This window comes from Aythya ferina, assembly GCF_964211825.1.
Source record: "Aythya ferina genome assembly, chromosome: 3".
Taxonomy (NCBI): domain Eukaryota; kingdom Metazoa; phylum Chordata; class Aves; order Anseriformes; family Anatidae; genus Aythya; species Aythya ferina.
The window spans coordinates 11809789-11823401 of record NC_140298.1 but is presented as its reverse complement, the minus strand read 5'-3'; the positions used below and the strand labels follow the sequence as shown (position 1 = coordinate 11823401).

General features: G+C 45.5%; 1 protein-coding gene across 11 annotated transcripts in view; it reads left to right on the top strand.

The window, feature by feature from the left end:
- The window catches only part of EHBP1 (EH domain binding protein 1), a 208708-nt gene that overhangs the window by 30803 nt on the left and 164292 nt on the right, over window positions 1-13613 (top strand). For all 11 annotated transcript variants that reach the window (XM_084512769.1, XM_084512768.1, XM_084512767.1 and 8 more), the window contains exon 4: window positions 6180-6275. In XM_084512769.1, the coding sequence (XP_084368895.1) occupies window positions 6180-6275 (96 nt within the window). The remainder of the gene's footprint in view (window positions 1-6179; window positions 6276-13613) is intronic.

Below are 13613 nucleotides of genomic sequence, written 5' to 3'. Positions count from 1 at the left end.
TACTTCATTGCCGAGTGCCAACCCTTACTCTCAGCTTCTTGGCCCGGCATTACAAAGGCACGTTGTGGCTCGGGCGTGCTGCTGAGTGCCTGGGGCCAGCACAGGGCAGTAATGGCACCCCTGGGCCTTCGGGGCTCATTAGTAAATTAGGGAAGTTAGGGAGGGTTGCGAACACAAGCAGTCAAAGCTAGGTTGAGTCACTCTCTTGGTCGGTGTGTGATGCAGCCTTTAATAAAGCAGCTCTGAACTGTTCTTCTGCAGCATCGCCTCCTTGTTAAGCAGCCAGCACTGAGGGAGAACAGCGACCAAGCAGCGAGAGAAACTGCTCGCTTGGTAAGGAAGTTGGAGGGTGTTCGTGGAAGGAGTTGCAGGACTCGAACAGAAGAGACTGCCCCACTGGTGTGCAGGAAAGTGCTGCCTTGGGGAATTTGGGTTTGTCGCATCCTCAGCTGCAGAGCTCCTGGCTGAGGCTAGGTAAAATGTTACAGCCAGGTTGGAGGTGGTTTTCCATCCCCTGGATTGCTAGGGCACGGCAGCTGACTTGCAGTGGTGTTGAGCAGCCATCGTTGAGGTGAAAAAAAGACGCCTTGGAAAACAAAACAGGTTGTTTCATGCTTAGTTCCTACAAAGTAAGGCCACAGCTGATCTAAGCAGACCATGAAAATTAGTGGAAACTGGCTGGTCTTCCTCTGCTTGTAAATTGTAATACCCTCTTGTTCTCCAGGGATCCCCTAAAATGAAATTTTGGTGATGTTTGGAGGTGCAAAAGAGATGGATGTCCCAGAAAAAAACCATGAGTAAAATAACTCTGCGTTCAGTCTTACATATAGGTGAGGCCAGAAACTGCCTGAAGAGAAGGGGAGATTGAAGTGCTGCTGCTTAACCGAGCATCATCTGTGCTGGGCAGTGAAGGAGGCAAGGTTTGGCGAAAGAGACGGCATGAATCACGTGTTTAGGGGATGTGTCAAGAATGTGCATGAGTCAAACGAAGCTTGAGGAGTTCACCTAGTGTTAGCAAAGTGGTTTTCTACAGACTGTTTTTCGTTCGTTTTCCAAACGTAGCAGTCGTGTAGCTTTTTAGCAGCAATACGTAGACGTGTAGTAAAGTTGGTGAGATGTGCACGCTGATGAATTAAAGATATTCACAGGAAGGCATGGGAAGGTCCGCTCGTGTCCTCTCCCACTTGTAATGGAGACCAACAGCAATGGGTTACATGAAAGCCTTCTGGTGTTTGCAGGGCTTTAAACTTTCTTCTTGGCACGTGCTGGTTTTTTTGGACTGCATCCTGAGGGCAGGATTGGGACGGGAGCGTTGTTCTGGTAGCCAGCCCCTTTCACTGGAGGGCTGAGCACAGCGATTTCAGGATGCTGCTGGGATGCGGGCTGTGGCACGGCCTTTAATTTGCCTCCTCCCTTTGTGATGCTGAGCTGTGGTACAAAACGAGACCAGATCGCTCGCAGGCTGCCTGTTGAGGTTTCCTTTGGTGTGGGAATGGATCCGGCAGCTTTTCCCCGTCCGTCCCTTTCACAGCAGGCAGCAGGATGGGGCTGACCTCGTGCCCCACAGAGCAAACGGCAGCAAGGTGCTCTGCTGGCACGGGATGAAGGGCTGGTCAGTTCCTCCTCTTTCGGTAATGTAATCCATGAATTTTCTTTCCTCTTCCTGTCTAAAGTGTTGTGCCTGGATAATGCCGAAGAGGAGGGACCGCCTCACAAGCTGAGCTGCCCGAAGCACTGCTAGAGCCAGCTCCTACGTGGCTCTTACATCTTAGCCTGCCACAGGGACAAGTAGCAGAGGCGTTCTTTACCTTGTATTTCATTTTTATTTTCGTCTCCCATCCTGATCTTAGGAAATTGGCAAAAACTTTATCAGGGAAGGAGAAGTAACAGCTTACTGACCTGTGGTAAAGCCCCTCCTGGAGTCCAAGTGAAAAACAGTGGTAGGTCTGGTTCTGACTTCAGCTTTTAAACAACAATACTGAGGGCTTGACCATAGGAACGTATTTTTGATTCATAAATAGAAACTATTCCAGAATTTGCAGCAGGTTAAATACTGTGGTCAGCCATAGGGACCACACAGGGGTCTCGTGCTGTAGGCTGTTGTGGTAACTTTAATATTTTGCATGTGAAAGGTCAGGAAATAAATTTCCTAAAGATGGAAAACTGCTCAGCAGTGAGCAGAGGGGATCATGACATCAGTGGCATATGTGCCAGGTCATGAAATCCCCTACACGTGGCAGCTGGGGGAGTAATCTCCACAACGTTAGCCCGCTTGCCTGCCTCTGCCTTATCTCCCTCCTGATGAAGTGATGAGCAGCTGCTGGTGGTATTCATTAACTTGGTGTTTGAAACCAAAGTCCTTGATTGGGACTGACTTCCCTTTTATCTCTTTCATTTAGATTGAAAAGATTGTTCTGTTTGCGGTTCTAATCTCAACATCCGAGCAGTGACTATAAGGAAGGATTAACTTCAGTCTCATCATTTTTTTTCCAGGAATTGACTAACAAGTTCTGGTAGAGGGTTGGTGAATTTTGGTATGTTGTTTTTGCTGTCTTCCCCTTCCTCCTTGTAAGATGACACTGGATATACACTTTATTATTTTACGGAGAATTGGTAATAACTAGCTTTCAGATCTAGCACTCTGCTCCAGAACAACATTTATGACATGACCAGGTTTGTACCAAGTCTCACGCAGATGGACAGCTCTCCAAGACACAAATACGATGTTGTCATCTTTCCTGGGACCTGTGCTGTTGGCCAGGTTTGCCTGCTAAGAGTGGGAAGTGGTTTCATGAGGTCCAGGTCAGCCCCTGGTTGGTAATTTTCAGGGAAGGTGGTATACTAAAGGCAAACTTCACGCGAGCTATTCTCAATTTCCTTTGTTTGGTCAGCATATATCCATATATTGAACTAGCTAGAGCCCTTTCAGTCTTACAGAACTCTATACTTTCTGGTACAGCTGCTTCAGCAATGCAAGGAAATACTGCTTTTACTTTCAAGTCCACTCTGTGCTCCCCAGAAGAAACCACTGGAGAGCAAAAGTTGAGTTTGTCTAACCTGCAGAGGGGGTGAGAGTGGTGTTTGAGGCTCTGCTGCTCCACGCAGCCAGAGAGTGCAGGCTTACCAGGGGTGGAGTGGCTGTACCTTGCTGATAATGGCTTAGGTGTTACTAAACGCTGAGAGCTTTTATGCCAGAGCATTTTCTTGAATGGTTCTGGAAATTATTGACTGGCGAAGGCTGCTTGAGAGCAGATTGAGTATGCAAGAGTGCCAGTATTGTGTTTAAGCCCTTTGGTGTGTTGTCTGTGCATTATCCACTTTCAGAGGAGCATTGGACATGTTACTTATCTGGCCCTGTAAGTTGCTAAATTCAATCTGTTTTTAAAGATTTTTCCTTTCCTGTTGGAACCAGAGGCTAAATCCACAGAGGCGTCAAGTTTATCTCGCCAGCTGAAGCAGAGCGGGACAGTTGTGATGTTTACGGCAGCACGGACGAGGAGATTGAGAAGCAAGCCATCCGGGTTGTAACCAGTGTCATTTCAGAAAGAGAACTGGGGAAAGATCTCAAAACTGGGCAGACCGAAGTGTCCGTGGCAGTCTGTAGGATCACCTTCAGGTCCTGTTTTAAACAGCTTTATCCTGCTACAGTCATCCGCTTAGGGCCAGAGTGACGCAGTAGGCTGGAGGATGTCAGTCACGGTCCGAGCCTATTTATAGGGTATTTCAGCAGCCCCTCCTGTAGCTCTGGTTTCCTTATTTAAAACCAGCTTTCACATTACGACTTTTCCTCTCCTTTTCCAGTGGCAGAGGAAGGGAGTAGTTGCTTTTCACCTGGCACACAACTCCTCTGACCAGGCCATGGCTCTCATCCCTCGGGGTTTGGAGCTGAGGAGGGGAGCTCTGTGCCTGTGGTGCTCGCATCTGTTTGACCACTTCAGCTTCCGTGGCTTCAGACATGGGATGAGAGGAAATTGCTTTGTGATAATGCTTGCCATGTTCATTTTTAAAGTATTGTTGAGCTCTTAGCACTTCTTCTGGGGTTTTCCCTTTTTTTTTTTTTTTTTTCCTTTTTTTCCCTTTCCCCTCCCTGACAACCTAGAGTCTTGACATTACCTTTTCCTGTTCGTGTGGCACAGCATTTCTTTTTCAAAGCCAAAGGAGGGTTTAATAACATTCAGCTGATCACAGAACAGCTTTGCTCTAAAGGCTCATTAGCTAGGGCTTGTCTCCTGGTTGTTTCTTTTGGTGACAAGCTTGTCACAGTGACAGAAAAATCATAAATATATATACGTGTGCGTGTGTTTATCATCTGTTTGTAGCTCTGCTGGTGGGAGTGCTGGCAAAGATCTTGAACTAAAGCTTTGCATGCACCAGCGAGTTCTCATTTTCTAGTTGCTTTTTTATAAACGTGGTTCTCAGCTGAGCAGGCTGTCCATGCCTGGACCTTGGGCATCGAAGGTTTGGTGTGTGTCAGTGTCAGCCACAGCTATTGGAAAAGGAGGGGTTCAGAGGTGCTGTGAGTCCCCAGTAGTTTGGTGAAAACTACTGCACCCCGTCCTGCTGCTCGTAAACCAGCTTTTTCTTATAAAATGCACTCGTAGGGTAAAGCTATAAATGGCGTTATTTGCTCAGTTATTCAAAAGCTCCTCCAGGCCTGGCTAAGAATGATGATATTGGATTGAAATTCGTGGGAGTAAAATTGTAGGAATTGGGTTCTCAAGTTGCTGTTTTTTCCCTCCTTTCTTCAGACGCCCCAGGTCCTGTTATTTAAATTCATTCTGCAAGCACAAAGCACAGAAACTCACCAAGATGTCTGCCTAATTCTGAAATTCGGCATCTTTAGGAGCTGGGCTTTTAAGCAGAACACCAAAGGTGGTGAAAATCTTGTGATAACTCACCAGAAAGCTGGCAAAGTTCAGTCTCATGTCTCTCCCCAGCTCTTCGACCACGGTGCGCTGATACTGCGGGCTCTGGTGATGCCAGCCAGAGGGCTCCTGGCAGCAGGCACATGCCATTGGAGAACTGGCATCGAGTACTTGTTGCTCACAGGACTCAGCAGTGGAAAAGAACTTCCTCTAGATGCCTGAGCAGGGCTGCCTCAAGCCTTTCCTTCCCACCTTGGTGTAGCAAGCTCATGGTTAAAGTTGCCCAGATAAAGCTTTAGGGTACCCGAGAACCTGAGGGGCAAGCCCTGCTAACCTTTTACCAGCAAACAGGGGGCTGTAATCTGAAGGTCTGAGTGTCGAAAGGAGTATAAAGCTAACGAGCAGTGATGCACTAATGTATTTAAAAAAAAAAAAAAAAAAAAAAAGTTTGGTTAATTGGCTTCAGATAGAAGTAGTGAGATTGTTCATTCTTTCCCAATAAAATTTTAACAGACCTTTAATAACGCTTTTGCAGCTCAGCAGTCACTTGTGCATCAGCAGCCTTCCCTCTGGTGTTTTACAGCATCACAGAAGGGATTAAGTTAAGCTTGGGGAAAAAAAAAAAAGGATACTTGCTCTGCCACAGAAATACCCGCACCTGGCATTATTCAGGACCAGCTGTTAAAATTTCAGCATTAATCAGGCATCAACCCAAAGTGATGCTCAAAGCTAAACAAGTTCTCAGTCTATTTTGCTGTGTTTTTAAATGATCCTTCTAGCTGTAGGTACCGCAGCATATTAATTCTTCAGGATTTCCATGTTGTAGCAGCATTTAATCTGTGTTATGAACTGTTTGTTTGGTGTTTTCTCAAAAGTCTCTTTTGGCTCTAAGTCTAAAGATGGCCATGCCTTGCGCTGTCTGCTGCAGTCGTCATATTTTCTTTAAATAAAACATTCCCTCATCTGGGTAAAAGCAGCATAAAGCTCAGCTTGTTACAGAAACTCTGTCCTTGCAGACTTGATTTTTTGCAAGACTTGGAGCATCCTGCTGTGTACTTAAAGACCAGAGCTTAGGGCCTTGTAAGGAACAGCTTCACTTCACTGGAAAAACTCTTGCTAGTGGTTTGGGTTTCCTTGCTTATCATTCTTAATGATGTCCTTTACAGTTTTGTGTGGAGTCATATGTTTAAGAAAGCTGCTTTTTTGGAACTGGTGACTTGTTGGCTCTGTCTGCACGTGCTGGGTCCCGTGGTAGTCGAGTCAGCACTTCTATAATGGGTTTAAGACAACTGTTCCTTTTCTTTCTTTCTGTAGGCTCATAGCTGGCAGCCTGGAATCAAAAACCCATACCGTGGAGTGGTCGTATGGCCCGTTCCTGAAAATGTTGAAATTACTGTGACGCTTTTTAAGGTATGTTTTTGAAGCATCATCTATCCTATTTCATAAGCAACTTAAAAAAAAAAAAAAAAAAAAAAAAAAAAAAATCGTACTGAAAATATCATCTTAAACTCACAAACATTAGGCCTTTGTGAACATAAGTCATTAACTGCACAACCTTAGGTCCACAGCTTAAATCCAGGAGAGAAGGATGGTCTGTGCCCTGCCAAAGCTTGCTTTTGCAGTTTAGTTAACGTATTAAATTATCCCATTGAGCTGCTTACAGCTAGTCGTTGGCACTGACTTCAGTCCGTGTGTGAGTATGCACGTAGTACGTGTGCAAGTGCTTGGCAAAGGGTTTCGTCTGGTTGGTTTTTTTGAAATACTATAAGCCAAAAGTCATCAAAGCACAACCGTTTCTAGACTTCCTTGTTCAGCTGCAGTGCAGTGACCCTATTTCTTGCACTCTTGACTGGGGAACAGGATCCCGCTTCAAATTTCAGTCTTTGGTATGTCACACAAACATCACGCTCCTTACCTTAGCTCAGTCTTAAGAGTTGATTTGGAGTATTTGAGCAGTAGAGGGAATTTCAGGTTTTGCAGAGCATTTTTTTAAGGGGCTGCATTTGGTTTATTTAAAAAAAAAAAAAAGTTTGTGGCTGCAAAGCAATGAGAGAAATTGGTTGTTATGCTAGAATTTAATTCCCAAATACTGTTGGAGAGAGTCCTTTCTGCATAAAGAAAAAATGCAGACTTGGATGTGTGACAGCAGAGGAGGTTGCCCAGGAGGCTGAGGATTTTTCTTCTGGGATTTTCATTCTGCTAGCTCTTTCTCATTCTTTTCTCTGGTGTCTCCAGCTACATTTTGGCTGTCCTTATTTATAATCACACCCTTTACAGTTTAGGGCAACAGTAACAATTTTTTCTAATTAGCAGTATTTATGTGTCTGGTTTGGGGACTACTTGGAGGTAGCTTCTAGTTAGTCACTAAATTCACAAATGTGAATTTATTACTTGGTTCATTAAGCTTAAAAGGGCGGGGGGGGGGTCCTCTCCTATATGTTTTTTTTTGTCCTTGCAGGGCCAGTGAAAGGAAATTTCCTGGGCTGCTGGTGACGCTATCATAAATTTGTCTCTCTTTGTAGCAGACACATAGTCTTCAGCTGAGGTTCAAAAGTTCACTAGCAAAAATTGTTTGCCTTTGCATGCTTCGAGGGCCTCTTCTTGGATTAAGACATTTAAGACCATTATGTGACTACGCTGCGGGTCTGTATGAGCCGCATATGGTTATGTAATGCCTTAGACATTGCTTAATATTTTTAACGTGTAAAGTGAAGCAGAAATGTACACAATTTTTGAATGTTTGCATAGTAATGTGTTTTGTGAGGAGTTAGAGCTGAAGATCTGTTTGAGTGCAGTTGGGTGATGTGGTGGCTGTGTGATACAGGCGTCTCCCACCCTTCTGCAGCCCCACGCTGCCTTTTTATTCCTAGCCGTGGTGCTTCAGGGCTGCACGTTGTAGTGTGAGGGCTGGAGCAGGCAGCAAGGGGAGAGAAGGAGCCAGCATCAGGTGTTACTGCAGCCTGAACTGCGCTGTGCCTCTCCGGACAGAGCTGGTCGCTGGGCCTCCTCTCCTGCTCTCCCCAGAAATGAATCCGTCTCTGTCCTGCCCATCACAACACTTGGTCTGGGAGGAGAGGAAGGAGTGTGAGAAGCCCCAGAGGCTTTGCGTGCTGTGAATGGTACACGCTGAAGGGAACAAGCATGAATTTTGCTCCATCTCAATACTTTAGGACTATGGCACTTCTATAATCAGACAGCTCTTACATAAATCTGCTCTAACCACTCCTCAGGCTCCTCCAGCAGGAGTGCCTGGGAGTGCCCAAACCCCCCTTTTCCCTCTCTGAGGACACACAGGTGTGTCACAGAGAAGAGCCTCTCGAGCAGGCTGGGTAACACACCAGAAGCACTTATCTCCGTGAGCACAGCCTGCCTGGATGAACGGCCACGAGCGAGGAATTACTGCAGGCAGCGTGGTGTCAGCACAGCTTACGCTGCGGCCGCTTGGCTCAGCGCTACGGCAGCACTTCAGCTCCAGTGTGGGCTCTGTCCTCACACCTGGAGAGCTGCTCTTTGTGCAACTGGTACGTTCTGGACAAAGAGAGTCAAAAGGAAAGAGTTATTTTCTGCAGAGTCGATGGATCGGCCGGCCAGTGCTAGAGGAGTGCGAGGGGAAGCACATAATAGCAGGCTGCAGCAGCTGTTTTGGGAGCTGACTTCCAAGCCAGGTATTTATATTGTTTCCTCCTCTGGAAGGAGGGAGGCTAAAAGGAGCAGTAAAGCTCAGGAAAAGAGGTGGCTCGCTCTGCAGTTCTGTAAAAGCCCCTTCAGGAGCCACTTCCCTGCGAAGAAGAGTGAGTGCTGAACATTTATCGCTTAGCAATAACTGCACTTAGCATGGCCTTGGTGTTTAACAAGCAGTAGCTGTCCCCTTTCACTGCAGCCTGAGAAGCTGAGGCAAGCTGCTGGCTCCACGTCCAGGCTGGCAGAGCCTCTGATGGGAGCAGGTTGCCCCGGCAGAGCTTTGTAGCAATCACAGATAACAAATTAGCGCTGTGGTGCTGTGTGAAATGGGAGCGCGGGGACGGGAAAGAGCAGGCTCCAAAATAGACAGCTACGTGTTTGGGGAAATGATTCACACAGTAGTGGCTGTGCATTTGTAAGTGGCTGTTGAAACGTGTTGCTGGTGGGATTAGGAGATAAGTCGAGGTTTCAAGTGCTGATGAGAACGTTAAGAATATCCTCTCCAGTAGTCACCTGTGGACACTTGAGAGCTGGCTAGTGAAGTGCTTGTGATGGGTCAGCAGACAAGATGCTTGGCGTTATCTGCACATCCCTATTTTGGGTGTTAGCTTGTTGCCAACCGTGTATCTGTAATTCAAGCCGAGCAAGTATTGAAGAGACGACAACCTTCATTTTGGTAACTTTCACTTTAAATAAATAAACTTTTTCTCTTAAGTCTGGGCTGCTGGTAAAACCTTAGAATGCTCTGGAGTCATGCAGGGAAAAAGCATCAAATGGATCTACTGATTCAGCCTCCCCTAGCTAGCTGTAGCTCCCCTCCAGCCAGCTCAAGTGCTAATTGCATAAAAAATTCCATTTGTTCTGAAAATGGCCCAGCTTTCTGTGCTGTGCTGTACGTTGCTGTTTGGTTATGCCTTGGATTTCCTAACCAAAATGGGAAGAAAGAGGCAGCGTTAAACAACAAACCTATTGTGTGTTTTAAGCCCATGGTTTGTAGTGCTTTCACAGAAAGATCCCCAAATGCCAGAAAAGCTCGCTGAATTCACATTTTTCATGGTTGCCATGGTAGCACTCCAGAAGTTCGTTTTCAGAGTCCCTACATAAGCAAGGTTTAACCGTCACATGTGAAACCATATATATTCGCTTGTGTTCTTATGTACAAACACACACCTGTGCTACCTCAGAGAGATTTTAAATGAGATTTTTTTTTCTGTGCCAGGTGAGACCGCTGCTTTTAGCAAAGCCGAGTGAATGTCAATTGCACCACGAGGATTTCAATTGCAAGGTCATTATTTTCTAGCTTAAAAGCCAAGTGAGCTTCCCCAGCTAGTGTGTTTGTTCGTTGAGAGTGAGCGTGGACTTTGCTTCAGTGGGTTACAGAGAGCACTGGTTCTGTCAGTAATACACGTGGCTTGTCACCTGTGCACTATTGCAACAGCAGGGAAGATCACCAGCTCTTCCTTTCAAAGCAGGGAAGAAAGACACTTCAAAAGGCAGAGTAAAATAAGAATAAAATAGACATTGAAAGGAGACTTGTAGTGGTCGAAAGTATTCCCACCCCACATCTCTCTCTGAATAAATCACATGAGAGGTTAGTAGGTGAGGTTTGCAGTGCCAGGTAATCCAGGGATGCCAACCCCATCCCACAGCGATGGAGCTGTTGTCAGCTTCTGGGCTGTTCCTGGAATGCCACCTTTCAATTGAAGGGGGTGGTGTGTGTCCTGTGGCTTGCAGTCCTTGAGGAGTTTGCTGTACAGATCACTTCCTCCATTTTTGGGGGTCATGGGACAGCTGGAAGAGGGAAAAGTAGGTTCAGTGAGGCAGAAGGTCAAATGTATTGGGGGGAATTCTGTAACTCTGGCTTTCAGGCTGAATATATACATACATATATGTAGAGAGGGACTGAAGTTTATAACTTCAGATGTTAAAAAATAAGGGCAGCTGACTAGTATGCATGTCATCAGTTATTCTCAGAAGCAAGCTGTAATGCATGTGATACATTTTGTTTGTGAAACACTCCAGTATTTTCTACTCCGAGATGAACAGGCAGCCCACCAGCTTTCTACAGATCTGGATGTCCTGTAGTAACACCCAGGGCCAAGTCATTTCTCAGCTGACACGTGGTACTCAGTTCCTTTGTCATAATCAAAATCTACCTGAAAAAGCTGCTTCTTCTCCTTGGTGGCCTTTTTTCCATGAAGTTGTTAGACTTATCATACATCACACTCAAATTCACATAATTTACCTTGCTACAAACTAATGCCTTTATTTCACTAGCACTACTTTCCAACATAGCCAGTCTGTCTCAGGAGAAAAAAGCCTCCAGTAACACCGTTCCCAGGAAGTGAAGAGTGAAGCCAGGTTCAGAAGATACTTGTTTCAGCCCTGGAAGAGAACAGTGGTTTCACCCAACTCCTGGGAGGTTAATCCATAAAAGAAGCAGCAGCTACGTAGACAAGACACGATGTTGTGTAGCAGGTATAAAAGCTGTAAGCTCAGGGATGTGAGAAGTGCAAAATTCCATTTGCTTACTAAATTTAATGTCAGGGTTAGTGTGGGCACTAATTGTAAAACTGGAGTTAAAAGAAAATGTCAACTTCATTGTCTTTCTAGTCTAGAGGCTGTACAGGGAAGTGTGAGCTTGGAGTAGCAATGCACAGGTCTGCTTGGTGCTCGCTGCTTTACAGAAACTCAGCTGAACAGGAGCTGACCACAGCTGTGTGTGACGTTTCTAGGCTAATCAGGCCTCTGCAAACAACATTGGGAGTGACAAGAATTGGGTCAAATTTTGAGGCTTCTGCAGTTTTAAACGGCCAAGTGCAACCACTGAAGACAGATGTTGGAGTACCCAGAGCATCTGCTGGAGGTCACTGGCAGAGGGAGATCAAACCCCGTCATCGCTTGATCTGATTCAGCATGACAGGCCTTAAGTCCTTTTATTCCCCCAGAAGAAAGACTGAAGATTAAGGCTGGTATGAAGTGATCTAATTGAAAGACAAGCTTCAAAAACCAGGAAAGCTTAGGGAGGAGGCATGGGAAAGGAAGGAGGAATGCAGCAGATGCTAACAGGCTGAAGATTTTCCCGACCTGCTCCGGCTGCTGCTCAGGAGGAGCAGCAGTCCCTTGTTTGCCAATACCTTTCTTTCATTCCTGTTACAAGAGAAGCAGCAATAACCATGAAGATAACTTTTAAACTTTTACTGGAGATGGGTAAACTTCCCTCAGTCTTCTGAAACCACCTTCTACGTCACAGAAGGCATCTCCTTCTCAGCCAGGCCCCTTGATGAATGGGCTGGTGATGACCTGGTAAAAACCAGGAAAAATGGGATGCAGAAATGCCTCATTGCTTGTCTTTTGCCCTAGCTCAGAAGGACTGGCTGTTTGCTGGTAGTTGGTGCATGGCCAGGCAGAAGGGAGGTGCAGGAGGAGGCTGATGGGTGGGAGAGCATGAGGAAGGTTTTTGGGACTGAGTTTATTGAGGGTCAACAGATCTCTAGGAAAGCAGTTGAGAGTTCCCAGGTAAGCGGGATATGGTTAGGCTTCAGCATGTGGACCCAAATGCTCCACTGACCTTGAGAAGGGAGTGGGGAACATGGTTATCTGTGGATATCTAATGGGTATCTCACTGTAGGAGAGCTGTAAGGTGATGTTCTCTCCTTTGCACAGTTCCCTACTCTTGGCTTCCCACCCAAGCATCACTTTTGAGCACTAAGATCCTCTGCTTGCCAGAGCAAAGAAAGAAAGAAGGGCTGAGGGGGAAGAAGGCTCCAAACTTAGTTTAAGATGTCAAAAAGGAGCATCATACTGAGAGGTTAATGTGTGTGGAAAGAAAAACAAGAAAAGGAGCCCCATTTCCTGATACTCAGAATGATGATTTAAAAAAATAATAATAATGAGAAGAAATGACCAGTCTTTTAATCCACTTACCCAAATACAGTTTTCAATTCAAGGTAAAAGTGCAATAAATCTTAGATGGAGCGTAGCTGTGCTTCTGCAAGAGGTTGCTAGAGAACTGTTGGGCTCTTACCCCTCGTGTTCCTTCTGTGTTAGTAAGGTAGTGATGGTTTTGAGGCAGTTTCAGACGGAGAATATTACACTGTTTGTTTCTTGAGCTTTTTAGGTAATTTTCATCAGCATTTGCTTTCAGGAGGGAGCAGGGGAGTGAGGTCTGCCTGTAACTCCAGTCATCAGGTGTTTCCAGCTGCACGTTTTCAGTGACGGGCTGCATCTGCTTGCAGGTGAGGTGAGGTTTTGTGTGCTGTGTTACCTGGGAGGACTTTCACATGGTGAAAACGTGAAAGGCCATAATAGTTGTTACTGCTAGGGTGATTCTTCGCACAGCAATGTTGTTTTTCATAAGAGGTAGTCAGCTGTACAGCCCGCAAATGATAGTTTGCTGAATTCATCACTTGAGTTTTGTGTGGGAACTGAATGCAGAGTTAGGGGTTAGCCGTGCAATGATGTGGGAAATACGTGCTGCTATGCTTTTTACTGGTATTTACCCTCTGCAAATCCAAAATAAGCCAAAGAACTAGGCAGATTCATAGAGGCATCATTATTTATAGAGACCACACATGGAAGCGTTAGCCCAAAGGGTGGAATGGTGGTTGCAATAGAAACTATTGTGGGGTTAATTATAGAAGTATCTGCTAATGCTGACCACATAATCGGGTTGCAAATTAGCTAGAAATAGGACAATGTGTGCTGCATCCTGGATTTCTCATAAAAGCATTTTAGCAAGAAGAGTGAAGCTGCTTACCTGTCTATTGCAACTAAATGCCAAGGCTGATCTGTATGAGCTCATTTGGGGCTTTATGTTGCTGAGCCATTTGAAGAGTAACAAGAAATGGGGCTCTTTAATAATAAAGAACGTATTTATATTTAAATCTGAAATACCTTACGTGTGCCCAAAGTGTCCAAGTTTTAGCATGCTTCATGCCATCTGAATTCTTGGTTGCTCATCAGAGAAATGCTTGAAGTTTTTCTTTTTTTTTTTGTTCTGTGTAATTGGTAGGGAATCTGGGGGTAATAGACTGGATTTAACTTTTCTGAGGTGTTCGCTTCTCT